This window comes from Macrobrachium nipponense, chromosome 3 (genome assembly GCF_015104395.2).
Source record: "Macrobrachium nipponense isolate FS-2020 chromosome 3, ASM1510439v2, whole genome shotgun sequence".
Classification (NCBI taxonomy): Eukaryota; Metazoa; Arthropoda; class Malacostraca; order Decapoda; family Palaemonidae; genus Macrobrachium; species Macrobrachium nipponense.
Window position 1 is genome coordinate 137,077,602 of NC_087202.1, and position 25,813 is coordinate 137,103,414.

At 39.5% G+C, this 25,813-nt stretch overlaps 1 protein-coding gene across 6 annotated transcripts in view; it reads right to left on the bottom strand.

The window, feature by feature from the left end:
• Nucleotides 1–19,364: 19,364 nt before the first annotated feature.
• Nucleotides 19,365–25,813, bottom strand: part of LOC135222082 (gametocyte-specific factor 1-like) — a 534,139-nt gene continuing 527,690 nt past the window's right edge. For 4 of the 6 annotated variants that reach the window (XR_010316168.1, XR_010316169.1, XM_064260253.1 and 1 more), the window contains one exon: nt 19,588–19,682. Coding sequence is in view for 3 of the 6 variants with exons in the window: in XM_064260253.1 (XP_064116323.1) it covers nt 19,649–19,682 (34 nt within the window). In the remaining 3 variants the exon portion in view is untranslated. Of the gene's footprint in view, nt 19,683–25,813 lie in introns of all 6 variants that reach the window. The other 2 variants (XM_064260250.1, XM_064260251.1) reach the window with 1 other exon arrangement.

Below are 25,813 nucleotides of genomic sequence, written 5' to 3' on the forward strand. Positions count from 1 at the left end.
AAAGCTTTAATCAGTTGCAGGAGCTATATTTTGATATTGTCTGAATGAGTTTAGCACAGCCATCCTTCCCAAACAGTGAAAAGCTTACTTGTGTAAAGCCGGCTTACAAAATAAAATATCGAACCTATCATACTTATCAAAACTTATAGAAATGGTAGTTCATGAACAAACGTGGAAACACTTGAAAAAACTCAACATTACATGTGATGATCAGACACTTGACAGAAAAAACACTCAACAGAAACTACATTGTGTGGAATTACAAAGATATGATAAAAAACTATGGCAAGTAGAAAATGTTGTATCCTGGTTAAGCTCGACATAAGTGTAGCATTTGACACAGTTGAGAGCGGTATTGAAGATGATGTACTCAAATGATACAAAAGCTACTTGGAAAACAAGAAGGTTACTACAGTGGTTATATTAAATGTGAAATCTGAAAAGAAAAGCCTAAACTAGAGGACTGCCCCAGGGCAGAGTCCTGGGTTCACTGCTATTTGGCATTTACAGACTTGAATTATCTAGAATTCTAAACAAGCACAAGTTTAGGTATAAACTATATGCTGATGATACTCAGTTCTGTTTTCCTCTCGAAACCGTAGAAGATGTCATTAGTAAAACTGATGAAATAATGAAAGATAATGTATAAAAAATGGATATTGGCAAAGAAACTAAAACCACATATTGCATAGTGTAAAAACCTGTAACTATCATATTAGAAACATTGCATTTACTAGAAAATATCTAAACAAGGATACTCTGAAAACAGCAATTTGTAACCAAATACTTTCGAGGCTGGACTACTGTAACACTATATACTACAGTCTCCCGAAACTACCTACTAAGAAAATTGCAAGGAGTACAAAATAGAGCCACCAGATTTATAAATGAATTACGTTACCATGACAGAATAACCCAAGCACTAATTGAGCTACACTGGCTCCCTGTAAAAGCAAGAATAGAATACAAAATTCTTCTTACTGTCTTTAAAGCACTGAAATATGGTGAACTAACATATGTGAGAAACTATACTTAAGTTTCTTTAGACCTGAAATGAGCATAGAACAAATTGAAAATCAGGTGAGAGAACATTTGAACATTGTGCAACAAAATACTGCCTGAAATTGAGATCATACAAGAAGGAAGGAAATTAAAAAAACTAAAGACTCCTATTCTGCAGGAACTACAATACTGACAAGAAAACACTAAAAGATATTTTTAAAATATATAAGAAGCAACTTATTTTGAAAAAGTACAAGGGCCCACCAGAAAGAGAATCATCCCTGGGTGGGTTGTACATAAAATCCAACAAGTTAATAAGTAAAACTAGGAGCCAAAGGAACACTGCAAAGAACCTTAAGTAATGCCTACAGTGCACCGTGAGAAGTGCACTGATGGCACTAACCCCCCTATGGATTTTAGGTCATACAGCCAAGGACTGGGGCACTTTCTGTCCTAGAAGCAGTGGAAAGAAGTGGAAAGGTTGGCCCGCAAGGTTATAGGATCCAGAAAATATATAAAAATATTATTTCAAGAAAATAATTGAAGACTTTCTTCTCTATGTATCATGACAGTGTGGACTGGATAATCAACATGGAGAATGCTGTTTAAGTCTCAGAATCTCTCCACACTACTTTGTATGAAAGTGAGCTTACATTTCCGAGTGCCTTTATGGAATGGAACTACAGAGAAAAAGATGCACACCAATCCAAAGGCCAAACTGGGAGAAAACCCTACTGTTGCACAAAAGTGTAACATTTAAAAGAGGCTGGACAGCATGATGGAAGAAAGGAAGCAGGAATGTATGTCTAAAGAAAATATTAAAATGTGTGGTAACGCCCTCAGTGCACAGCAATGTTTTGTTGTTTAAGATTAAGCTGGCCTTATGCTAGCACAGGCTCTTGCTCACAGAGCAGCCTGTAGGTGGACAGCACGAGGTGCACTGGTAGGACTGGCTCCTACGGGGCCGAATTACCTTGGGAAAGTTACCAAACCATTGTGAAACTTTTACCATCCTAGTTTTTATTATTAGCAAGTCGATGATTACTGTTACCCTTTCAGTTTATCACTGTGAATACTGTACTGACATTCCTGCATCTGATCAAAAATTTATTTTAAACTTTTTTTCCCGTTCATGATTCCATTCACTGCCATATGATTTACGTACTTGAAAACTGCTAGGGTTCAGTCTATGGTTACTTATTGAAAAAAAATATAGTCCTCAATTAACTTCAACAAGTGTTATTATAATTTATGATCAGCGGTAACAAACTGGGTTATTCTTCATAACATGGTAAGAAACTTAGAGAGAAGCAAACCAACTTTCAGCAAATCATACAGATTTAACAATCTATGTATGAAATATGCAATTCAAGAACAGATATATTTCCCCCCCGCCCCCATCAAAAATAACAACATTCGTGATCAATAAGAAAACATTAAATAGAAACACTTTCTCCACCTAACGCTACTTTGTGATCAATAAAAAGTATTAAATAGTCGTCCATAAAGTCAGGCATTTAGCCATTCATTGTTTTAGACAGTGAAAAGAGGGAATTGGAATGATTGGACACAAGAATTGAAGAAAGGATTTAGAATGCAGGTAATAATATGAGGCTAAAACATTGGGCACAACTAGGGGCCCAGAGAATGCTGCAAAACCCTAAGGAATGTCTAAGTGCACCATGTGAGGGGCACAGATGGTATGAACCCCATAAAGGGATTAGTGTAATGCAAAATAAAAGGCCAATAGTAGTTACAAGGATAAATCCTAATCAAGCCTCGGGCACTGCATCCCACCTACATTGAGGGATTCAGCTCTGGACCTTCCTTTCTGCCCCATAACCTAAGCTTCTTGAACACCTCAAAATTCAAGTGAATTTTTAATATCCGAAAAAGGTTCTCATGCAATGAAACATGTCTCCACGGAAGACTCAATCATCTCAATCATCATCATCTACCGATTTTCATATATCATTGTTGCTGAAAATTGGGGGTCAGATGAGTTCTTTAAGCGTTTTTCACTAACATCAAAGTTTTGCATTTAGTGAAAAACTTCAAGCATAGGAGGCATATTATTATTATTATTTTAATTTAAGTGCTTACCCAGTAATTACTTATCTAACAGTGTCTATTCAACAGGCAGCTTGAATTTTCCAAATTTGCAGTAGCGATTCTTTTATTTCTATAAGTGACTAGCCATGCCCATTTATGTGGCAGGGGAGAGGAACAACTCCGCAAACAGCTCATTTTGTTTCTGCCGTGGATACCGTAAACAAGGTGTTCTTCAAAGCAGCTTGGTTTTTTAAATTTGGTCTGTCTTCTCAGAATTGGTGAAGTATTCACTTATGGTAGCCTTTCAGCATTGTTTTAACAGTGTTTTGTTTGTTTAGAATGTTATTATTGTGAATTTGTTAAGCTACTTAGGCATGTCTGACACTAGCTCTTCTAGTTTCCGGTATTGCAGTAAAGGCTGCCATACCCAGATGACAAGTTTTCATGTGACTTTCACACCTTTTGCTTTAACTGTAGAGGACAAGCATGCAATGTGAACATGATGTGTGATGAATGCAAGAATTGGAGTAACCAGAAATGGAAAGCATTATATTCTCACTTGAATAAATTAGAGAAACCGTAAGAGGAAGGTAGCTGCTAAAGCCAGCTCGAAAAAATTAGCTAGTCAGGTGAAACATCTCAATCTGGTAGCATGGATGTTCCTGTTGTTTCTCTTCCTATCATTCCTGTTTCTCCTGCTCCAATCCATTCTCCTAGACCACCTACTCCTCCTGCTCTCCACACTTTTGAACCCAATCACTTCACCAGCCTAAAGAGTAAATTTGGCCAAAAATTGAATTAGTAGTTAGTACGGTGGCCAAGTTGGGGTTATCACTCCAAGTGTTATTTGCTAAATTTGTAAAAAGTGAGTGCCAGTGGAGCAAAGGTCACTGCCATACTTCCCCGGACCAGGGAGGAGGCATACCGGAGGCCGAAGGGAAGTCAGTGGGGTCTGCCCACACAGTCACACAAACCTGTTGTATCCCAGGTTGCGTCGAGAGATAACTGCTGGAAAGGTGTCTCGGAAGTGTCTTGTCTTTCATCGAGTTTGAGACTCTTCTCCGAACAAGAGGCGCTAATGGCATTTTCCTGATGAGTCTCAACCAATGAAGAGGCAGTCTTCATTTAAGGATCACTCTCTGCCGCTTGCCCGTCAAAAGGTTGAGGGAGCCTCCCTTCAGTCCTTAGCCTTCTTGCAACAAGTGGGTTAGCCCTGAGCGTTTCCCTTTGCCTGATTGGCAAAGAGGACATCCTAGCCGCTCTTCTTCATCTATTCATCAGATCTTAGTGCTAAATTCTCTACTTCTAGTGATTTTCGTCATTCTTCGCCTAGGCACCCTCTTTCAGGTGGCTCCTCTGTAGAGCTCCCTGATCTAACAGACCAGTCGGAAGCAATGGAAGTTCCCAAGCGTCCTGTAATACCAGGCGCCCTGAAGCATCCAGGAGTTGTTGTCCAGAAACAGGTTTGATCTCAACATATTGCATTTTTGAGTGCTTCTGCTGTTACTCCCAAGCACACTGCTGAATCTTCAAGGTTTTTGTCAACCATCTATGACTCAGCTGTTGATCTGCAACCTTCGGGTTTGGATCCCTCTTTAGCTCCTTTAGAGAGTAAATTGGAAACTACTGTATTCTAAAACTTCCTCAAAAGCCTGAAGTGCCCAGGAACCTCCCACAGATCCAATTTTACCCCCAATTGTGTCTGATGAGGAGGAACTGGAACATATGCTTCGTTGTTGCAGTATTTATTGCAACACTTTTTGTAAGTTGTTTTTCCAATGACTCCTTCTCCCACAGTGAGTAATGAACCTTCAGTTTCCATCAAACTTCCGAAGATGATTCTTTCTTCTTCTCTGAAAAAAACTTTTGGTGAGGCGGAGAACTGGCTTTCCGAGAAGAGGGAACAGTGGAAGGCTTGCTTTAGTATTCCTCCTTCTCATCTTTCAGACAGCAGGTACTATTTGGGTTATGCAACCAGAGAAGCTCCCCCCCCAGTGGAAGTGGCTGCCTCCTCCCAAAGAGACTTCTCAGTTCTGATTGAAGTGGGTTACAGACCAGCACTCTCTTCGGCAAAGGTGTTCTTTTTGGCTCAAGAAATGGATCATCTATTGGAGAGTTTATTTAAAGCATTTGAGATGCTTAGTTTTCTTGATAAGTGCTTGGGCACATTAGCCAAGTGTCACGGACCCCGAGAGGTCCGCCTCAGGTTCGATATTAAAATAAACAAAAAGAATTCAACACCAACAGTTGAAACTGGGGATACGAATTTAAAAAGATACACAAACCGAACAAAGGTTTATTTACAAGCTAACTAACAAAGATAAATGCAGAGTGGTTTCTCCTATTTACATAACAAAAGTAAAATCTTACAATGCATGAACTGGGGGAGCAGTGGGGTAATGAAAATACTTGCTGGCAAGTTTTTCAGCTGTCGGAAAACAATGCTCGAAGCGATGGCTTCACAAAAGGGAGAACTGTAACTTCAGATGTCTTCTTGACTCCGTATTGCAGAAAACAATGTCTATTCTTGATACTCGAAGGGCAGGAACTCCTCGAAACCTCTTGTAGGACGTTTCTCCTCTGATGGCTTGTTCAACGTAGAAATGTCTTGTTCGTCCACTCTAACTGGACGACTTGACCAGATTCCGATCAAACTCTCATGCGCCTTCTACTTCTCTTATCCTTTGTCTGTTCCTTCTTCTCTTATCTCTCTCTGATGATCTCTATTGGTCTCTCACTGATGATCTCTGCTCTCTCCTACTTTGTCAATCGTATTTATACGGCAATCTGGGGTGGGGGGGGCCTACCAGTGAACATCATAGACTTCCGAGATGACAAGAACGATCCAAAGGATCCTGAAGAAAGATTGCATCATAATACACTGCGTTCCTCACGACATGTCGGCTCCTGTCGAGTTCCATACCTCACCTGACGATTCTAGAACAATCATGAGAACAAGCGGCTCCAACACGTGCGCAAATGCCTCTTTGCTACAGACCTACTTGAAGAAAATGCATTTTTCTTTCTTGTAACTTATCTTTCTTTGCTATAAAGCAATTACCTTGACACGTCCCCCCAAAAAAGAAAAAAAAATGAAATCAACTGATTTTTTTTTTTCTAAAGAGAAACAAATAGCAGGGGAACAATTCTGCATAAAGCTTTAATCCAGTTACACACTCGCACTTCTCCATTCACTCACCAACTCGTGCCAAAACAGAAAACTGTCATTAGGCTACTTGTTCTGAAAAATCTTTAGAGAGGCTATCAGCTACAACACTATTCTTTCCTCTTAGTTTTTCGTTTTCTGAACTCTGATTAAAACCTTGAAATACTAAAACACCTCTTACATCTTTCTCAAAACTAATTTCTCTCGGTAACACCACGAACACTGGCGGTGGCTATGGCACGGGGCGTTCTTTATAATTCTGAAGCAAGTTTACATGCATCCACTTTGCTCTATGCTTGTCCATATCGATTAAATAATACAGATTTCCCCTCTTCTCTAAACCTGAAAAGGGACCTTCGAACTTATAAGATAAAGAGAAACCTTCTTTCTGGATTAGTACTAAAACTTCATCTCTTACACAAAAACTTCCCTCTTTTGCTCTAGGATCATGGTTCTGTTTAGTCTCCCCTTGACTTTCACTCTCGTTCTCTTTCACTAGTTGCCAAGCACTTTCATTCTCCTCCGCTGGTTGCCAAGCATCTCCTAAATTGTTTTTATAATACTCTAGACTAGTTATGTAGTCTTCTCTACCTTCGTTACGCATTAAATTACATTTTAGCATTTCCAAAGGACCTTTAGAGGTGTGACTGAAAACAAAAGATAACTTTCTTCAAAGTTATTACACAGCTTTCGTAAACAACTCTTTAAAGTTTGGGGAAACCGCTCCACAATGCCTTGTGATTCGGGCCAATAAGGTGGGGTAATTACAAGTTTAATGACCAAATCTTTCATTCCATCCTTGAAATATTTGGATACATAATTACTACCATTATCACTCTGTATAGTACGAGGCAGACCAAACTTAGAAAAATATTCTAACAATCGTTCAACTACAGTCCTTGCGTTAAAGCTTTTTACAGTTATCGCCTCGGGATAGTGAGTTAGCCTATCAATGATTGTCAACAGATATATATTCCCTTCCTTACTTCTAGGCAATGGTCCGACCATATCGATAACTACATTCTCAAAAGGTTCGCCTACTGAATGAATATTACACAACGGAGCTCTGGGAATTACTTGATTCAGTTTCCCGGCAATTTGGCATTCATGACAGCTTAAAACATACCTCTTTACGTCACTCTTCATTTTAGGTCAATAGTAGGTCCTACTAATACACCTGAAAGTTTTATTTACTCCCAAATGTCCTTGCTAATCATGTGCTAGCTTCAAAACTAGCTCGCGAAGCTTCCTAGGAACCACTAATTGTTCGGTGATTTCCTCTTTACTACCTGACTTAGGCCAAACATAACAAAACTTAGTCCTTTAAACAAAAAGTTAGTGCCCAATTCATCACCGTAACTAGTACTTGATTCCACGACATTGACTACATTACTCTCAACAGCTACACCTTCCCCTTGGCTATCACTGTCACCGACAGAGTCGGTTCTCTCAGTCACACTCATGCTAAGATCAACCTCGCCACCTCTATCGCACTTGTTCGAATCCACAAACTCACTCTCGTTCGAATCCACGAACTCACTCTCGTTCGAATCCACGAACAAATTATGAACGTAGTCTATGTCTGTATCTAAACCTGACCTAGTTACTACCATCTCAGGCACTGGAATCTCACTCAGAACAGGATTCACATTCTTGGATAAAGCTAAGTCATTACCGACAATAATGTCAACTCCATCAATGGGCAAACTGTCAACAACTGCTAGTTTCACTAATCCTGACACTACCTGACTTTCTAAATTCAACTTCAAACAAAAGGACAAAGAAACACAAATGTTAGGAAATCCACCTAACATGACTTTTTCTTCAATATTGATTTCTGCCTTGTTGGCACACTCTCTCTCCTAATCAGTGAGGCAGCAGCTCCTGTGTCTCGAAGCAAGACTACTTCCCTCAAATTTACTCCCCCAAGAGAGGAAACTACGCCTTCTGACAGAAATTCACCAAAAATTTTCCTAGTTTCTCTCATCACATTATTCCCACTTGACGAAAGGTTAACTAGACACTGGTTTCTTACCGTCCTTCCTTTCTACTGCACAATTTCTCGTTAAATGCTCTTCATCGGACACAAGTTAATTCCAAGCCACTAAATGCCACTTTACTCTTACAAAACTTAGACGTATGACACCAGGTTTTCCGCATGTATAATAGGAATACTCACTTTTAATCGCATTGCTATTACTAGAACTGAAACTTTTACTGCTTTGTATTCTACCAGACGAAGGGTCATTTCGTTTCTTACTAACACTCAAATTATGAGTTAAACTATATTCGTCTGCTAACCTAGTTGCTCCTGCAAAAGATACTTCTCGCCTATCTTCTATATAAAGCTTAATCTCAAGGGATATGTTATCTTTTTAAGTTTTCTAACAACACTAAGTTCTTCAAACCATCAAAATCCTCAACTTTAGCAGAAGTTAACCAATCAACAAACAGCCTATCTAACTTCTTACTGTACTCTACGTATGGAATATTTTCATCCTTTCTCAAACTTCTAAATTTCTTACGGTACACCTCTGGTACTAGCCTATACGTGCTAAGAACAGTTTCTTTCACGATAACATAACCATCACATTCTTCCTTAAGACATACAACTATACACAGTAAGTGCCCTACCACTCAAAGCTGACTGTAAATATAGTCCACATTTCTTTAGGCAAACCTACTCTTTCCATTAACCTCTCAAAACACATGAAATATGTAGTTACATCTTCCTCATCAAACTTGGGTACTAATTTCAACACTGCACTCATGCTTAACCTACCAGCTCCGTTTTCATTTTCGCCCGTCCGACTGTTATGAGTACTTTCCCTTGACCGAGCAATTTCCAACTCGTGCACACGTTCTTTTCTCTTTCTTCCTGCTCATGCATACGTACTTTCTCTCTTTCTTCCTGCTGCATTACCAACATTTCTCTCTCTTGCTGCATTTTCATTACTTCCCTCTCGGCTACTCTTTCCTCTCTCTCAGCCGCTCTTTCATCTCTCTCATACTTTTCTCTCTTTCTTTTCAACACACGGAGATCATTCCCCTCTAAACCTAGAAGCTTACCCAACTCAATAACTCTTTCACCATCTCACTCATTCTGGTTTTTTCTATATTCTCCCTGTTTCAAACTGTTACGGTGCAGAATATCCTGGCAAGGTCGCCACTAACGTCACGGACCCCGAGAGGTCCGTCTCAGGTTCGATATCAAAATAAACAATAAGAATTCAACACCAACAGTTGAAACAACTAGGGATACGAATATAGAAAGATACACAAACAGAGAACAAAAGGTTATTTACAAGCTTACTAACAAAGATAAATGCAGAATGGTTTCTCCTATTTACATAACAAAAATAAAATCTTACACTGCATGAACTGGGAAACAGTGTGGTAACGCAAAATACTTGCTGGCAAGTTTTTTCAGCTGTCGGAAGACGATGCTCGAAGCGATGGCTTCACAAAAGGGAGAACTGTAACTTCAGACATCTTCTTGACTCCGTATTGCAGAAAACAATGTCTATTCTCGATACTCGAAGGGCAGGAACTCCTCGAAACCTCTTGTAGGACTTTCTCCTCTGAAGGCTTGTTCTATGTAGAAATGCCTCGGTCGTCCACTCTAACTGGACGACTTGACCAGATTCCGATCAAACTCTCGTGCGCCTTCTACTTCTCTATCCTTCGTCTGTTCCTTCTTCTCTTATCTCTCTAATGATCTGATGATCTATGCTCTTCTTTCCTACTTCGTCAGTCGTATCTATATGGCAATCTGGGGGTCGGGGGTGGGGCCTACCAGTGAATGTCATAGACTTCCGAGATGACAAGAACGCTCCAGAAGGATCCTGACGAAAGATTGCATCATAATATGCTGCGTTCCTCACAACATGTCGGCGCCTGTCGTGTTCCATACCTCACCTGACGATTCTAGAACAATCATGAGAACAAGTGCCTCCAACACGTGCGTGAATGCCTCTTTGCTGCAGACCTACTTGAAGAAAATGCTTTTTTCTTTCTTGTAACTTATCTTTCTTTGCTATAAAGCAATTACCGTGACACCAAATGAGCCCAGGACCCAGATATACCAGAGAATTGTTAGATGGGTCTTCACAAGTTTCTCTCCTGCACCGACATAGCAGTTAGGGATGAAGCACAGGAGGTAGCTGCCCTTTATTTCACAGGAATCCTCAAGAGGGAATTATGGCTTTCCTTCACTTCCACAGGAGTGATGTCTCAGCAGAAGTCTGATCTCTTGCTTTTGCCATTAGACAAACTGCATCTTTTTCCTTAGATGGCAGTAAATGAGATGCTTTACACAAGAAATCGACACCAGGACCTCTTGACTTATTCAACCAAATGTCAAAAAGATCGAACTCCCTTTCAGCCCAAATCATCCTCTCCTCTTCAACCGCATCCTTTGAGGAGACTGCAAAACAACCAGCATGTAAGCGAGGATCCAGTACTTCATGCCCCAGTGAGAGCCAGGCTTCATCTCTTCTGGGAGAGATGGAATTCCAAAGGGGCAGATCGGTGGATGATAAAGGTATTGAGAGATGGATATACCATCCTCTTCAAAAAGAAACCACCTTTTTCCAGCACTCCTGTCACCTTGACTGCCTACTCCGAAGGTTTGGAGAGATTTTTGGCCTTCAAAGTGAAAGTTGCTTCTCTCTTAAGGAAAAGGGCAACAGAATTAGTAAAAAAAAAAGTTGAGTCAAAGGGGTTTTACAACAGTCTGTTGTGCCCAAGGCATTGGGAGGGTGGAGACCAGTTCTCGATAGTGAGCGCGCTTGAATTATTTTGTAAAAAAAACAAAACTCAGTATGGTAACAATGCAATCTATTCTTGCATCCATCAGTCAGGGAGACTGGATGGTATCCCTGGATATGCAGGATGCATATTTTTATATCGTCAGACCAGATTACACACAGATTTTTTGGGTACAAAAATCAAGTGTTCCAATTTCAAGCTCTGACCTTTGGTCTCTGAACTGCCCCACAGGTATTCACTCATGTCCTAGCCCCCTTAACAGGATGGTTACACCTGGAGGGGATCAGAATTCGCTCTACGTAGAAGATTGGTTGATTCGCTCCCCTACAAAGGACAGGTGCATGGATGACCTGAAGGAAGCAAACATGGTCCATGAATTGGGGTTATTACTAAACCTCAAGAAGTCTTAGTTGAATCCCTCTCAATCTATTCTTTACTTGGGGATTCAGATAAACTCCCCAAGTTTTTGGGCTTCTCCATCCAACAAAAAGAGTGGAGTATTGCATGAAGAAGAGACCTATTCCTCTCCCAGAATTCATGCTCCGCGACTCAGTGGATGAGTCTTCTAGGCTCCCGAGCTTCCTTGGAGCAGTTTGTAAGTCTGGGGAGACTGCACATGAGGCCCCTGCAATTTTATCTCAAGAGCCTGTTGGGATCGGAAAACTCTGCAGGACTAACATTTCTTTCTGATTACTCAACAGATAAAGGAGGACCTGCGTTGGTGGAGGTCCGAAGAAAAGTTATTAGAAGGGAAGTCTTTCCTTCCGCTGAGCCCCAACCTAGACTTCTTATCCAATGCGTCAGATCTGGGTTGAGGAACTCTTCTTGGGTCCAAGGTGGTGTCATGCACATCAACTTAAAGAACTGAGGCAGTATATGTAGGTCTTCTCCACTTCAAGCAGGATGTTTACAATTGCACAGTGACAGTTTACTCAGACAACACCACAGCGTTGGCTTACATAAAGTTCCAAGGGGGAACTCACTTGTTCTCCCTTTGTGAGGAAGTGAGAGAACTAATTTGTTGGGCAGACCGGAACAGAACTAATATTATCACGAGGTTCATCCAAGGGAAATCCAATGTACGTACTAGCAGATGAGTCGAATTGGAAGACACAAGTACAGTGGTCCCCCTGAATTCACAAGGGATGCAAACCAGAACCCCACCCCCCCACCAACTAGAACACACAAATACTTGGAACCGCCCCTCTAAAAATGCCTATAACTGCCTATCTTGAACGTGTAAACATCAAAGTAACCTACATAAAATATATATTTAAATATAATCCTATTACGGTACAGGCAGTCCCCGGGTTACGACGGGGGTTCCGTTCTTGAGACGCGTCGTAAGCCGAAAATCGTCTTAAGCCGGAACATCGTCAAAAATCCTAAGAAAACCTTACTTTTAGTGCTTGGGTGCATTCAAGACTATGTAAACTGCATTCTTATTGCATTTTCATCAAAAATCCTTTAAATATAAATTATTTTGCATTTTTGGTGTCATATTTCATCTGCCAGTATCAGCATTTGTAGGCGTCGTAACTCTGGAACATGCGTCGTAACCCTGGAAATAATTTCTGATGAATATAATTGAAAAGCGTCGTAACCTCGGAACGTCGTAAGCCGAGACCATCGTAACCCGGGGACTGCCTGTACATATTAATCTTTCAAATATTATTGATACTAATTCAAAGTAAATCTTGCATTTTATAGTTAAAAATACATAAGCACGTACTGTATGACTTAGTTACGTACATGAAAATAATCCAGTCCCCACCATAAGTATTCAGTCATGCACGTTTTCTTTCATGCAGTTTCTATTTAAGTCGTCCAGTTTTCTTTTTACAAGGAAAACAATTGTATGTAAAAGAGAGAGAGAGAGAGAGAGAGAGAGAGAGGCGAGAGAGAGAGAGAGAGAGAGAGAGAGAGATGAAGAGAGAATACATATGAAAATTAAAATTTTTTTACACTAGTAGTACAACACATGTAAATAGGGTACTCACCAGTGATGAATGTGATTAAAGATGATGATAAATTAGCCATGTGGTCCGCTGAATGATGATGAAGATATGACTGCATTGCTAAGCAGAGGGAGTTACATCTCCTTTAAGGGTGCCTCTTCACCTTTAGGAGGTGCTTCAGGCAGCACTGACTCAGGTAATTGGGATTCTTCTTCAGGTGAATTGAGAGGCATACCTCAAGTGGGTTTGGGGAGGCTTCGGAGGGTCTTTCCTCACACGTGTGATGAACATGGTGATTGGCAGCTGCTGTCGTTGCTTTTTCATGGTGGTGAGGGCTTGATTATAAGACTCCAATGCCATATCAAGAATGTTGGAAACTTTAAGAAGCATTCCATGTAAGGATCCCATGTTGAAACAAACTCCTGAACATCATTTACCATTCTCCAAAGTTGGGTCAGGCATTCCAAGGTCAGGCACTCCTGCTCTTGCTCCTCTCCTGAACCTGGAGTGTCTTCTTCCTCTCTGGCAGACTTCGTCAAGTCTTCCCAGGGGGTCAGAGTGGGCATCAATGAGGGTGCCGACTTCATCCTCAGTGATATCATCAAAGCCTTCACAACCAAGAATTCTTGCCAACTGGAAAAACCGGCTTTTTTTTTTATTAATGGCCGAATGCTGGATTTCCTCAGGAGAGCAGCGTATAATAATGTACACAGTTCCGGCCACAAACTTACTCCAGCATGCGTTCAGGGTCTTTCTTCTTCATGTCCTTCAGCGACTGGTTTGATGACACACAGACATGTAGCAATCGTGAATTTACGCCAATAGTCTTTCAGTGTAATTTACTGTCATGGTCCATTGCATCAACAAGGTGCTTGAAGGAGTTCCTGGTGTAGAGTGCCATTGAAGGTACAGATCACACCCTGGTCCACAGGCTGGAGGAGAGAGGTGGTGTTGGGAGGGAGGAACTCGAGCTGGACTCCCTTGTAATAAAGATCGAGAGGGTGGCCACCAGCACTGGCCATTATTAGCAACACCTTGAACTCCATGTACAAATTGCTCAAGTATTGCCTAACTAGAGGAATGAAGCTTTCAGGCCCCTGGGACATGCAGCCTTGTTAATGAGGCCTGGTTTGAGTATAAAGCTGGCTGCATTCCCGCACATCAGGAGGGTCACCCTGTCCTTTTGTACCTTGAATCTGGGACGCTTTAGCTTCATCCTTCATTAAATATGTCCGGAATGGGATCTTTTCCACAACAGGCCAGTTTCATGCACATTGAAGACCTGTTCTGGGTGGTATCCTTTCTCCATGAAGGTCTCAGGGATATTTCGTGGCCGCTGCCTTGTCAGCAATGATGCATCCCCATGTAGGGAAACAAACTTTAGATGGAACCTTTCCTGGAACCCGGTGGAAGACCATCCCCTTTGCTCGCCTGAAAACCTGGGGCGCTTGAGGATGGTCCCGGTTGTGGCTCTTCTTCCTCTTCAAGAGCTGGCTCATCAATGCACATGAATTCTAATTCCCCTTCTGCATCCATCGCCTTCCTGTGCCTCTATATCACTGCCTTCCTCTTCCTCTATGTTGCCACCTTCCATAGCAGTTGATAGCTGCAGGTACACCTGTCACACTTTCGTGTATGATGTTCTAGTCAAGGGGCACGTTCTTCTTACGGCAGTCCTTGGTCCTGTATGCGAGTGCATATTCCATTTTCACAATGGTTTTATCACTCACTGTCGACACTGCTTTTGCTGTACCAAAGTATGTCATGCTTTCACTTTTTCTGATTTCACTTTTTTTATGCATCTCACCGTGCTCTCGTTCACATTGAAATGGCGGTCAACCACAGTGAGACTTTTACCCTCTTTCAACATATCGAGAACACCTTCTCGTTGAGCTTCATGAAGTTTTTCTTCCTTTTAGGCTCTTGGCCAGAAGCCTTAGAAGGAACAGGGTGTCTTTTAGGAGCCAAATTTAGCATGATTAAACATGGATATTTGTCAATACTTAAAACCCACCGCTTCGCAATTACGTCTGCACACATCAGTAACTTTCTACGGAGTGAGGTTGATGAAGGAGAGATGCCCAATACCCACAATTCCATCTTTGCAAGATGGAACTCGTGTTTCAACCAATCAATCAATGCCTAGTGTACAGCCATTGAGCGACAAGGGAAATGAATACTGCTCCTGGATTGGCTGCTCTGTAGACGACAGCCAATAGCATGTCTAGTATCATTTCATCTGGGTACTGCTCTAAGAAGGCGTCACGGTGCCATAAGTTGTTTATCTGCAAAAATTAATAAATTGTTTTGCATTATAAATAATGTATTTAGTCACGAAAATATACTAAGTACGTATGCATAAAAGTACTGTGTACAGCAGAAGAAAACATTATATACCCTGCTATTCGATGTCTTACATATTTCTTGTGCTCTGTGTACTTATAGTATCATCCTAAAACAATTTATGTACATAGAAATCATATTAAAACAAAAAATTTCATAAAATATACGGTCTGAGCAAAACGTCAATGCGTAATTTTATGCCCGATTTTCCCAATGCAGTTCAATGTTCTATTGTTTGTGCATGTTTTGCGTGTGCGGTACGGTAGACATATTGTACATATTAGTGCAGACTTAGAATATCCTTGTAAATGTCCTCTAGACGTTCTACTTTTCCTAAGGCTTCTGGCAAAGAGCCTACACATCAAAGGTCCTTACAGTTAATGACAGATGAGGAGAAAACAGACATGATTGTTATGTTAAGAGAGGGCAAAAGTCACGGACAAGTAGCAGGCCATCACCACGCAACTGAAAGTGCAGTTACCTGCCTTAAGAACGAGTATGAACAGGGCAAAATATACTTGGGGAGGTCATTCTTCGGGAAGAATTCACTGCCACCTTTACTACTACTACCCCACAAATAGACCAGGACTTTGAAGAATTTTGTGGTCTATATAATTTGATCAGGGAAGTTAGGCAGATATAGGCAACGATCAAGGCATGAAGATAGGAATAAAGAAAGGGCCATAAATTTTATCAATATGTACTGTTGGTGAAATAGTGAAGCCTTATCATGACACATTCATGAACATGTACAAAAATACCTCCAGAGGATGCAGACTCCCAAAATCCCTGATAAGGTGCCTCCTGAAGAAGGTGAAGAGGCACCCTCACAGGAGATAGAACTCCTCTACTTTGTTGTGCAGTCTATCTTCGTTGTCATTCATCAGACTGCACAACTATCATCATCATCATATACTATAATCAATATTCATCACCAATAAGTGCCCAAATGATTTATAATATCATTATCAACATATTTAATGTCACATGCGCAGTAAATAACATGAAATTACAGAATATTGTTATACGAACAAATTTGCATAGCAAATAGCGGGGACCCATGAATAATTTTATAGATACGTTCAACAAAGAAACCTGCGAATGAATAAGTCCTCCTGCGAATAATTTTTAAATAGGTTCCAAAGAAAAATCTGCGAATGAGTGAGTGTGTGAATACCGAGAACGCGAATACAGGGGGTCGACTGTATGCATTTCCAACAGTGGACCTTGGATTAGCGAGTATGTTCAGACCTTTGTAATCTATGGGGGAAACCAACCATAGGCTCATTCGCCACCTCCAGGAACAACTGCCTGCCTTTATATATTTCTCCAGTTCCTGATCAACAAGCATGGGCAACGGATGTAATGATGCTAGATTTGGTCTAACCGGACGTGTACACTTTTTTTTCCCCCCTTTCGGGATGATGGGGAGGTATGTATTAAAAGAAATTCCAATCTCATCGGAACGCCAGAATGATGTTAGTGGCTCCTTTCTGGCAGCAGAAACATAGTTCCCGGAGCAGTTAGATCTCCAGGTAGACCTTCCAAGATTACTGCCTGCTATTCCAAGTCTTCTCAGACAGCCCCACTTCAGGAGGTTCCATCAAGATTTGTCTAACAGACTTTCGAGTGTCTGTAGACTTATTAAAACAAAAGGATTTTCTAAGTCTGTGGCAGAGGCAATTGCTAAATGCAGACATAATTCCTCCAATACAGTGTATCAGGCAAAGTGGTCAGTTTTTAGACTTGACACAGAAGACAATGTTTTGTCTTCTAGAACCACTATTGCTCAAATAACAAACTTTCTCCTGTATTTGAGATCTTCTAGAAGTCTCTTGACTTCCACCATTAAAGGGTACGGAGCAATGTTAAGCTCTGCATTTTGACACAGATATCAGTATCCCAGGTAATCAAGATCTCTTGTATCTGATGAATTTTTTAATGTTTAAGGTCACATTTACTTGGAATTTAGACATGGTGTTGAAGTGGTTATCGAATGCTTGGTTCGAACCTCTTTAATTCATCATCCCTAAGTGACTTTACTAGGAATATTATTTTTTTTCTTGGCGGTGCTTGCCACAGCAGAGTAGTGAGCCTCAAACTATCGATAAAAAGATAGGCCTTCTCTGCAGTACATATGTTCCTTTGCTTTATATTTTTTAGCAAAGAACAAGAACACATCACAACCGTGGCTGTGTTCTTTTGTTATCAAGAATTTTATCGATGTTTTAGGCATGGAAGAAGAGTAAAGATCCGTGTCCGGTGAGAGCCCTCAGGTATTACTTACAACATACGTATCATGTACTTAGAGAAGATTAAAGGACAGTTTAATAACTTATGGCGCTTGGTAAAAAACCCCATGAGGCCTATGTTGAAGAATGCATTGTCCTTCTTCTTAAAAGATTTGATCGGGGAGTCACCTCCTAAATTGCGGAGGAAGATCTACAAGTGTTAAGGATCAGAGGACAACAATGTCAGGGTGGTTGCTACTTCCATAGCCTTTAGACACCTTCAGACAAAATCTTTCCCTTTCTTTCATGCTGCAAGCAATGTATTGGAAATGTAAATTAGTTTTTGTAAGGCATTATCTTTGGGATGTGGAAACAATTTTTAGTAGCTGTAGTACCTTAGGACCATTGTCCATAGCTAGTGAAGTGATGGATGCAGAAGTGTTCCTTACTAAAAAATATTTATTTCTCTAGCCTTGAATGTGGTGTTGAGTTCTAGGGGAGTCTGGGGGTACCAAGTACCTGGAGTGCCAACCAGTTTTAATGTTGGGTAGTGGTCATGTTTTAATGTTGATGTAGATGTAATTGCGTGCTGTTTTATATAAGCGACTAAATAATCTGGCATGTTGTTTGTTCGTACCAAGCCCTGGGTAGGGCTATTGTTTTTACCTTGTTGACGTACGGTCGTATCCTTCGTCACAAGCTGTATAATAACACCTTGTCAGCATTCGGAATATCCCTTTGCTGCAAGGACCTAAGTTAGTAGAGATGATTCTGGCCTATACTGCAGCCATTTCCTACAAGTTGAGAGAAATGCCAACCAGAGGCAGTAATTACCTATGCAGCTCCCTCAACAGGTCCCTCAACAGTAAGGAACAGGAAGCACTGTTTTAATGCTAACTATTTTATGTATTCCATTATAATGGAGGGCTTTGTTAGTAGCTTGAGTCCATTTTTCCCACCTTCTTCAATATGGAATTAGCTAAGTAATTTACACACTGGGCAAGTTACTTTTACAAAAATGACATTTATGACAAAATAATATTTTATATACATATACTTACCCCGTAATTACAGATGGAGCCTGCCCTCTTCCCTACTTATGGACGTTTAAGCATAAACAAAATGAGTTGTTAGCATAGTTGTTCCTCTTCCCTGCCACGTAAACGGGCGTGGCTGGTTATAGAAACAAAAGAATTGCTACCACGAATTTGGAAAATTCAAGCTGCTGTCGAGTAGAAACTTAGCTAAGTAATTACTGGGTAAGTACATATATATAAAAAATTTTATTTTATCATAAAAATGTCATTTTTATAGAGCAACACTATGATGAAAAATAGGAATCACTACATCCACACAAAATTAAGAGAGATCCAACACTCAATGCTGAATCCCACTCAGACAAAAAACCAATTATATGACTGGGTGAATAATGAAAACATTCCAAATAGCAATGTCTTATACTTATGTACATGTATACATAAGCATTTGCATACGGTCATGTAAGAAAGATATTTTCCAATGCAATACTCAGAATATATTACACCAAATATATATTTCACAATTTTAATTGAAACCAAATGATGTGAATTAATAGATAATATTGCAAATTATGGATCACCAACAAATTCATACATTACAGTACTTTACAGTAAAACAAAGAGATAAATCCCATGAGATTTACTTGGCAGAAATTCAGTAGTTACTGTACCACCATTTTGAATGTTACAAAAACTCTGATTTTTAAAACACATAATTAAACATTTTTCAACTACTGGTGACAGCATAAACTATCCAAAAACTACTAGCTTTATTTTTTCTCAATAGGATAATCAAAAGTAATGCTTTGCACATAATAAAAACTGAGTGTACATTTATTAAAATTTTGGATGTGTACAATGAAAGCAACTGAAGACCTTTATCACATGAAGTCTCAATTAGCCTGATCCTTCATTTCCCCAAATCAGTTCCCTCCAGTAATGTGGCTAGCTCTACCTCTGTCTCTTGTCTCCTGTCGATTTTGATCTTTTCTTCACTAGTTAAATGATGCCCCTCTTTCACTTTGTCCTCCAACCTTTTTATTCCTACAAGACGTTTCTCTAAAATTCGCTTCTGTTTTATGACAACTTTCACATCCTCATCATCAGACTGCCTTTTCTGCTCCTGAAATTTTAAAAAGAAAGTGCTGAAATACATATTGTTATTCTTATTACCCCAACAACCAATAATCCACATCATGGTAAAAAAAAAAATGGGTACAGTACTTAAGGGTACTAAGTTAATCATCACGAGGACAATTTTTACCTGAGCAATACTTCTCAGGAGTGTAAAAAGAGGGAGTTGCAGTGGTTGGGCAGCAAGATAAAAAGATGCAGAAAATAGAGGAGATCAAGCCCAGGGATCTACAGTGAACCGAAGGATAGCCCCGTAGCTGCACTGAAAACTAATAGTTAAGAGGTGCTACACAGCAAGAATGAAGAAGAAGGAAGCATGAAAAGTTAAAGGTGAAACTGATTGCAGTTGAAAAATAAAAGTATCTTTGGAGGAAATATATTTACAAGCATATTATCTTTGGAAAAACATATTTACAAACAAATTATCTTTGGAGGAAAACATATTTACAATTTTTTAAAGCAAAATGATCAATAGTAATTTTATTCAGAAAATTTGATCTTTGTTACTGCTATACATGAACAAACAAATTGCATTAATTAAATAATTTTAATGACAATAAAACATTCAAATAAAAATTCACCAGTAAACTTGATTATCAAACTAATCCAAGAACTAAATGAACCAGAAAACTACAGATCAGAAACTACAATGTTCATACCACTAATATATACTGCCTTTAGCATATTAAGAAATAATCATACCACTAACATATATCGTCTTTAGCATATTAAGAAATAAAGTTAAAAATACAGAAATCTGATGAATTAATTTGTGTGAGCAACTAAAGTTGGTGAAAAAATAAAAGGAAGAGAAGAAAGGTAAACATACAGTACTACCCTGATTCTATACTATGTACAGTGATGCTCAAATTTCATGTGACATAACTCCATAGGATTTTGTTCATTATTCACTAACTCGCAACCTACTTTAATGAAAAAACGTGATGATTGCATACAATAAGGCCATAATATACATATTTCATAAGGGTGAAATCTGTCATATATATCAAAACTGTAAGAAAATGTCACAGGTAGCCAAATTTCAGAAAAACACTTAAACATTTTCAAAATTTCATTCACCCATCGCTGAAGCATTTGACCTAAACGAAGTCATTATCAAACCTGAGTTCAAATTTTAAATATCAAAGTGAGGGGAGCATGTGTGATGTATCATTAGTGTCAGTGCAATAACACCCACCTAGTGTAACATAAGCAGGGCTACAATGAGTAGCAGCAATGAAATTATCTTGAAAACATTCATTTTATACTTATTGAGGCATATTTGGATTTTCATACATAATTATTTGTTATATTTCTTAAATCTTTAAAAAAGGATGGCATACTAGCAAATATTCGCCTACGCAATTATTGTTTTGTCAAAGCCAAGATATTGTTCCTAGGCCTAGGTGTAAGATTTCTTTACACTTAACATTCACATCTCTCTATTTAACAATTTCTGACCAGAAAGCAAATGAGGTTATCTACCCATTCTTGCACGTCAAGTTTTTTTATGAAGGAATAAATTATACACCAAAGGCGAGTAGAAGGACTTTTAAAAAAATATTTTAAACCAGTTGAAACACAAATAATACATATGCCTTGATATTAATACCTACTTATATTTTGATTAATAGCCATCTTCTTCATATAATCTAAATCATCATCTTTTATTCCTCAAAGAACAGGTAATTTTTACAAATAAAAATATTAGTAACAGATTACATCTCAGAAGGCTTAGATTACTTTTTTAGGCCTATAAATCATTTTACAACATACAGGCAGCTTAAAAAGCACAAACTTCAACAATCAAAGAAAACTGGTTGTAATTCATATTCCTATTGTATTCCTCAAAGAACAGGTAAACTATAAATAAATTCAATAGAAACGGATTACATTTCAGAAGGCTTAGATTATTTCTTTAGGTCTATAAAACATTTGGCAATATACAGGAAGCTTAAACGCAACCTAAAACTTCAACATTCATAGAAAACTTGCTTTAATTCATATTCCTACTTTGAAAATGTTGTTATGACTGTTGAACTTATTAGATCTACTGTCATAATGCTGCAGATGTAATTATCTTGACCAGTTCGAGAAGCATGTTAAGTGTGCTTTCATTGATGGGGCACCACTAACCTTATCACACTTACGAATTATACTAATGTATGAAAGGGATCATATTTACATAACCATATGGAAAATACGGCTAGCTGTGAATTCGCAACCTTTTCGACATGTATGACAGTAGAAAAAAAAGTTTAACACAACATCTGGTTGAGTTGGAGAATCTGGACGATACAAAAATTTTCATGTCGCATGAGATTTGAGCACTACTGTACATAACATTTACAATATAGTATGTTACACCATATCTTTTGAATGGGACAGGTAAACTGGCTGATATACATGTCACCGATAAAATACATAAATAAGTACTACATAATTGTAAATAAAAGATATAAACATTTAAATCAAATTGAGAGAACTTAGTCTAACTTTTTGCTCTGAAATTAATGCATATTTTCCTTTCACACTATTAGCTCTCCAACAATTTTCACTCATTTCATACGCTACTTGTAAGGAAAATTTGTATAATGTATTTTGTGACTTTTTAAACATACGGCAGACAGTACATTACAACACACACACACACCAGAAAGGTGCCTTTATTCGTCTATCATAATAGGTGTCCTGTACTATAGGTTACGTTGTGTTGTACAGTGGTACCTCGACATATGAAAGTCCCAGCTTACAAAAAATTCAAGTTACAAAAGAAAATACGAAGATTTTTTTGGCTCTACATCGAAAATAATTCAGGTTACGAAAGGTTGTTGCTGTCAAGTCCCGAGATTTGCCCGGACCACCGATAACAATTTTAAAACTCGCGCGCCACTATCTGAGTAGAATCGCCACCATCCTCCCGCTCTCCCATTGGTTCCTGATGCTAGATCCTGCTCTCCTATTGGTCAGCATCTCTCCCATATTGCTCTATGTAAAGGTGTCCTTCGCACCAGCGTTTGTGTACGCACGCGGAATTCGTTCGTTCACATATACGATTTAGTTTGTTAACGTAAATTCGGGCTAGTTATTTCGTTGTACTACATCATGTCATGGGTCCCAAGAAAGTTGCTGAAGTTCACGGAAGAAGAGGATGCTTTCTATGGAGACAAAGATAGAGATCATTAAAAAGTATGAAGCTGGCATGTGGTTGAGTGTGATCGCTAAGGAGTACGGCCGAAATCCGTCGACGATAGGCACCATTCTTAAGCAAAGAATGGAAGCTAACAAAGCAGCTACACCTTCCAAGGGCGTGACTATTTTGTCCAACAAGAGGAGCCACGTGCACGATGAGATGGAGAGGCTGCTTCTTGTCTGGATAAAAGGCAAAGAAATCGGTGGAGATACAATAACCGAGACGGCAATCTGCCACAAGGCCAGCGCTATTTTCGGTGATTTGATTGCCCAGGCCGAAGACGACGGAGAAGAAGGGACATCGACGCCAACCCCAGACTTCAAGGCTTCGCATGGGTGGTTTGAAAAATTCCGGAAACGGACTGGCATCCATTTGGTGGTGCAGCATGGGGAGGGGGCCAGCTCGGACACGAAAGCGGCCGAAGCCTTTATTAAGACGTTCAACGAGATGACGATCAACGAAGGCTACAGATCTCAGCAAGTCTTCCACTGTGATGAGACTGGCATTTTTTGGAAAAAAATGCCTCATCGGACGTACATCACAGAGGAAGAGAAGAAGCTACCTGGGCATAAGCCTATGAAAGACTTTGTTCGAACGCCAGTGGGGATTGTAAGGTGAAGCCCCTACTTGTCCATCATTCGGAGACTTCTTGAGCCTTCAAGGCACACAAAGTGCTAAAGGAGCAGCTTACAGTGATGTGGAAGGCTAATGCAAAAGCCTGGGTAACGAGACTTGTTCACAGAGTGGGTAAATCTGTGTTTCGGCCCGACAGTGAAGAAATTCTTGGAAGAGAAATGCCTCCCTCTGAAATGTCGGCTGGTGTTGGACAATGCCCCTGCTCACCCTCCTGGCCTCGAGGAAGATATCCTAGCAGAGTATTCTTTTATTAAGGTTCTTTATCTTCCGCCTAACACCACCCCTCTCCTCCAGCCCATGGACCAGCAAGTGATATCGAACTTCAAGAAGCTTTATACGAAACATCTTTTCAAGAGATGTTTTGACACCACCGATACCACAAACCTCACCTTGCGTGAATTTTGGAAGGAGTATTTCGATGTTGTGATATGCATCCGACTCATCGATCAAGCTTGGCAAGAGGTATCGAGGCGAACCTTGAATTCTTCGTGGAGGAAACTCTGGCCTGATGCCGTATCTGCCTGAGACTTCGAGGGATTCGACGTGGGTGAAGCTGGTGCAGATTCAGAAACTTGACGATCCTGAAACTGTTTCGCAACCAGATCTTGACGAGATCGTTTGCAACTCGGCAGTCCTGGGGCTGGTTGTCGACGAGGACGACATCAATGACCTTCCCGAGGAGCACCAAGAGGAGCTTACGACGGATGACCTGAAGGAGGAGGAGGACGACCCTATGACAAAGGCAGAAATTAAGGATGCTCTAGCTGCTTTTCATAAGGTGCAATCATTTGTAGAAAAGACACCCCAAAAAGGCTTACACAGGTCGAATGCTTGCGCAGTTCGATGACGTTTGCCTGAGTCATTTCAGGAACATTGTCAAAAGCAGGCAGAAGCAATCTTCCTTGAATAGTTATTTTTTAAAGAGGCCTTAGTAGAAGTAAGCAAACAGGAAGATCCAAGTGATACTATGAAAAAACAGAAAGCTGAAAGTAGTGAAGAAATAGAAATTTTGTATAAAAAAAAAACGTTAAGTATAAAAAAGTAAAAAAAAAAATGTAAAAAAAAAAAAAAAAAAAATTTAATTTTAAGTTTTTTTGTAAAGTTAAGTGTTAAGGTTTTTGTGGCATTTGTTAACGTGTTTCATAAAGTTTAGTCTTAATGTTTCCTGACATTATTTTAATGTGTTTCATAAAGTTAAGTGTACGTACAAGTTTCTGCCATTTGTCCTCCTCCTCTGTCGCCACTTTCAGAGATAGCCTCACTCGAAAGGTAAGGTTCCACATTTTACTACGTACGTACGTATGTACGTACAGTATTTCTTGTATACCATGTACACTAATACAATTTATTTACAGGTACTATGTGGTACATAATAGTAGTATGTATTAAGTTAGATATTGAATGGTCCAAATTGTTGTATTTCATTGTTTATTGGTCAATTTAGCTTTATTATAAAATTTACTGGGGTTTTTTTGTAGGGCTTGCAACAAACTAGGCAATTTACATGTAAAATGTGGCTCAAGATACGAAAAACTCATGTTACGAAGGCCGCCTTGGAATGGATTAATTTCGTATCCTGAGGTACCACTGTACCATGAAGGGGGCCGGCCGGAACCCCTTTATATGGAGGTATAGGGCAAAAAATGCAATCATGAAAAAATTCATGGAGCTTCATATAGCAATTGAGAATACGTATACGAAATATTTCGTCAAAATTCCTCTTACTTTCGTAGTTACAGGGTAATTAGTTAACGTAACTCAATAAGCCTAAAACATTGATCTGTACAAGAAAATGCAATATTTCCTCTATTATCGTAAATTTTGATAATTATTGTCAAAGAAATTGGGAGAAATGGCATCTGTAGACATTCCCCGAGTCGAGAAGGAGACCAGGCTCAGCTACCAAGTCCATTTAGTGCGATCACAGACTTCGAGTAGTCTACACGTTCCATTTCACCTCTGACATACGCCTGCTTTTACGTATGTTTATGTATGTTTCGGCAAGAATTTCATCATGCCAATGAGGAAAAGACAAGGAAAACATCTCGCTAACATACAGACGAAGACAAATCGCTCAAGTATTATTACAGAATATCATAATATATGCGTAGTTAGTGAAAAGAGAGGGGAGGGTTGCTTAGTAACGCCCCCGTCTTGCTTGACAGCACACGTCACACTGTGCACCAAGGCTACGATCTTTGAGCAAAGAGATCTTCATTTATGATAAATAACAAAGTTTTGGTTTTTAAAACCCAAAATGGAATATGAAATTCATAATAATCATGATTTAT